Genomic DNA, 4,324 nt, shown 5'->3' with positions numbered 1-4,324 from the left:
TTTTTTCTTTAAAGTATTTTTTATTAGATTACATAAGTCAACGATATTTTAGACGTCACAAAAATTGAAACACTATTATAATATGTTGTACTAACAACAACAACAATAACAACAATAACAACAACAACAACAATAATAATAATAGAAGGAAAATATATATATATAGGAGATAGTGACTCCGACGATCACTACAACAAAAATGGCATTTAGCGGCATTTAAAGGTGTCAGTCTAAATATTCTAACCTGACACTTTATCTATCCTCACACTTAGGGCGAGTGTTGTCCCTTCCAATGTGGGGATAGCCTTAAATCTTTAACAGCATTCAAATGTGTCAGGAAAACCATGCTGCTATAGCATTCCTTCTGCCAACAAAAACTATTTTTTGTGATAATTGAAAGTGTCCGCATAGCTTTAGAACATCAGTAGCGGATTAGTAGGATATCCAACTTATGAAGGCATCTTCAGTTGTCTTAATATATGGCTTTAAGGACACGCAGCCATGTGAATTTACACTGCTTTGGATGACATGGCCATTTGTCATTAGTGTTTTTTGAGCTAAGCTATGCTGACACTTTTAATTGCCAGGAGTTTTTTCCCTGTTTTTTTTTATATGGTAGCAACCTGCAATTAGTCCTCCCTGCTGTACATTCCATCAACCAGAATCCCAAGGGACTTGTAAAATTATCCCAAAGAGCAGAATGCATATAGCAATTTAAAAGAAGAAATCAATACTCAAATATATTTCATTAAATTAAAAGTCGATAACAAGTACTAAAATCGCAAACAAGTGCTAAGAGCAAGTACTAAAATTCCAAACCAGTACCAAAAGATTGTCATTTACAATAACTTGAAAGACTTTCTTGTGCACAAACTAAAAGACTCTCATCCCTAACAAGTTGAAAGAAGTAGAAGTAGCTTCCAAACTTTCCATTTTGTTGAGAGTCCTCAGTCATAACCATGAAGTCCCCATCATTCTTCAGTTATTTCCACCTATGCACAAAGATCAAGGGGATCATTAGATCATTATAGCTAGAACTAAAATTTCAGAAAATCTGCAATGTATTTAAGTGCATATCTCACCAAATGACAAGGTCAAGCAACTGGTGCACCAAGTGCATTTTGAATTGTTTGCTGCAAATCATACGGTCTAATCAATTGCTCACATGGACTCATTGCAACTTGTATCTGTATTTCACACCAATTTGGCCCAAGAGCTTGTCCCCCAACCTCATCCAATGGATTCAGACTCCGTAAATATCCCTTTGCCACGATTTTTGTTGGGTTAAACAAACTTTTTAGTGAAACCATATTCCCTACCTAGTAAAGATCCAACAATTATAAGAATCAAACTCATGCCAAATTCCAGATTACAAATGTGAAAGTTTTAAAGTTGTAAATACTTACTCGAATAGGTCGCGTGGCTCGCAATGGAGTTTGGCTTGACACATTGTTAGATGATGATGAAGGATGTCTCGGGCTATCAATTGGAGAGCCCCTTCCATGTTGAACTAAAAACCATTTTCTTCAAGCTGGCTATTTCATCATCTTGTCGCTGAAGCCTTTCCTCCAAATGGACCAATATTGACTGTTGTTGAACACTTATACGGTAACATGTGTTACGACTAGGAATGTCTTCCCATAAGTCCGTTGGATTCACACCGTCACTAAACAAGCGAACATGACCATGTTTGTCTTGCCCAACCACCTGGGCAAATATATTATTGCGACCAATTGGATCTTGCGACTCCGATGGAAGCTGATTTTTCAGCTCATTCATTTTTTCCTACATAATAAAAGAAAATACTTGTTATTGCAAAAGCCTGTCTGAAAACAATGGTAGAATTTATAGGCTTGTGTTCTTGGATCCTTACCAAATTCTCAGCAACTATGGTACTTGATGGAGTTCCATCGGCATGTGTATAGAACTTATTGAACATTTCTACTCTAGTAGGAGGTCTTCCCAATTGTTTGGCCTATAAGAAATTGAATTTTTTTAATTATAGTTTTAGCATTTAGCATATAATTAAAAAACAAGCTAACATAATGAAACATGTACGAGTTAAAAAAATAGCAACTAAAAAAAGGATGAGATATCACCAAGTGGTTCCGAAGATGAGCAAATGACTTTTTTCCAGTTGTGTGGCTCATCTTCTTCTCCCCTCTAGCTTTATTGTTCCTCTCACTTAGTTTCTAAATTTCAAAATCAAAAGCAAGATTACAGCATTGAATAAACACAACTTTATGAAGAATGTTGTAGCTGATTTGTACCTTTGCTTCTTCACTTTTCCAATAAACCCAAAGTTTGATCCATTGCTCTTCCCGTACCCTTATGTCCTTTTGAAACCGAGCCTCAGCATTTGGCACGGCAGGATCAAAATATGTAGCCTTTAAATCTGCCTTCCAGCTTCTCCATTTTTTGCCAATAAATCTTAAGGTCCAAACTTCTAGTCCCATAGGCAAAGCAAACCTTTCCTGAAACGTAGTTAGGAACTAGAAAATCAACATAATTTCACAGTAATTTTTGTAGAAAGCATACATAATACAAAAGCTACCATTACCTTTATCACTTCTAACATATCCATTTTAAGTTTCCTTGGCATCTTAAGCCAACTTTCAACATCTATTGGACAATACATACCATTCCTAGCCAAACTGCCTAAGAATTTAGAGAAAGAGGTTTTCTCACTTATTGGGATCCCATTGTCATCGAGTTTAATCTCAATCCGTGGAAGGTCATTAGGCCGACCCCAAATTTCTTTCATAAATATAGGGCCTCGGGTTTTCTAATGTACTTCACTTGAATCATTTGCAGTTTCTTTTCCTGTATAAAATAAGAAAAAGGTGCAAGTTATGAACATAAAAAATGCACTTCTAGAATTGGTTCAAACAGTTAGTAATACCTGCATCGTCCGAGTTGCATGACATGAAGGTGGTGTCATTGGAATGTTGACCTTGAGAATCCTGATTTGGATTTTCTTCAGTTGGTACGTGCCTTGTTCCAAGTGGAGATTGTTGAATTGGAGAGTTCTGGCACTGCTCATGCGACTGTGAACCTCCATCAGCATGTTGAGTAACTTGGTCACCTGATTCATGCATTATTCCCAATGTAGAATTTTGAATTGGAGATTGAGGTGCCCGAGCAGCTTCTCCTTGAACTTGTTCAATTACATTTTCATGGCTTGTTCCAAGTGGAGGCTGCTGCCTTGTTTCATGACATGAGGGAGGTTGCTCAATTGGTTCATCTCTCAATCCATTTGCAGCGCGCTTACATTTTCGACCTCTACGGGCCAGGGCCATACCTGCATAATTCACCATTTATTTGATACCAAGTCCACCACCATATATATATTTTTTGGGGGAAGAAAGGGACAAATGTTAATGTGTAGCCTTTATTGAAGCAGACACTCTACCTATAGCAGTGCATCAATATGGGATAATGGATAAAGTATACAAGATAAAATTAATGAACAAGTTATCTTGACTACAGCTTACACTGCAAGCCGAGCTCAAGCATACTTTTATTGAACTAATTTTGAGTTGCAATGAATATTATTGAATCTATTGTATATCAAACTCGGGCAGTTTGCTTCTAATTATATTTGAAAAACCTTTTTGCTTATAAATCAGAACTTGAAAACAGCTTTAAGAACTTGATGATTACAGTTGGGTAAATTTGACGAAACCCACAAATCAATTCTCAAAATCCTAATACTATCATCTCTATCAACAAAATGTTCTCACGTCACAAGGTCTGCTCAGGTCATGTAGTTCCATTTGAGAGGTTACTGAAAAGCTCCCATGGAAAGTAAAAACAGAGCAGAACCAAAAGAAGTCCATCATTCATGGGGAAACCTCCTACTTGCTCAAATCAAGCAGTCCAGTACACAATCATTTGCTGGTGAAAAACAAAACTAACAGAATAGGCATTTTAGAACCCAATATCTACCAAGTACTAGCAAAGACACTTACAATTTTCAACAATCATACTAGAATCCAAAGCTATCATTTTCATTTGTGACTACAATTTTCCTCATAAACAATCAGCACCAACAATTTAGAAGTCCAGGATTCATGAGGAAAAAAAACTTTGGAAATTTACTCTTTAAAGTTATAACAGAAAGCAACTGACAATACACAACACTATGTTGCATTCGACAGCTCTCACAAGCCACATTGTCCTAATCTGACAAGAAAGAAGAACAGATAGCATCTCTACCAGGCTTTCGACCTATGCAACTAGAAATGTGCTTCTCAGAAACGGAGAAGGAGCATGTCAGAAATGGGAATTGAACAACCTAAATTAGACAGATGTCTACCATGCA

General features: G+C 36.7%; 1 protein-coding gene across 1 annotated transcript; it reads right to left on the bottom strand.

Annotated features, from left to right (window-relative positions):
* Positions 1-1,094: 1,094 nt before the first annotated feature.
* LOC113739315 (uncharacterized) lies at positions 1,095-3,299 on the bottom strand. The gene is made up of 7 exons (XM_027266546.1): positions 2,903-3,299; positions 2,561-2,658; positions 2,271-2,474; positions 2,100-2,192; positions 1,874-1,975; positions 1,519-1,785; positions 1,095-1,319 (listed from the first exon to the last, which is right to left on the bottom strand). Exons 1-7 carry the CDS (start codon positions 3,297-3,299, stop codon positions 1,095-1,097), a joined length of 1,386 nt encoding a protein of 461 aa, XP_027122347.1.
* Between the last annotated feature and the right edge of the window lie 1,025 nt (positions 3,300-4,324).

Source organism: Coffea arabica, chromosome 1c (assembly GCF_036785885.1).
Source record: "Coffea arabica cultivar ET-39 chromosome 1c, Coffea Arabica ET-39 HiFi, whole genome shotgun sequence".
NCBI classification, from domain to species: domain Eukaryota; kingdom Viridiplantae; phylum Streptophyta; class Magnoliopsida; order Gentianales; family Rubiaceae; genus Coffea; species Coffea arabica.
Note: the sequence above shows the minus strand (reverse complement) of the source record. Positions and strands in the feature narration are given on the sequence as shown.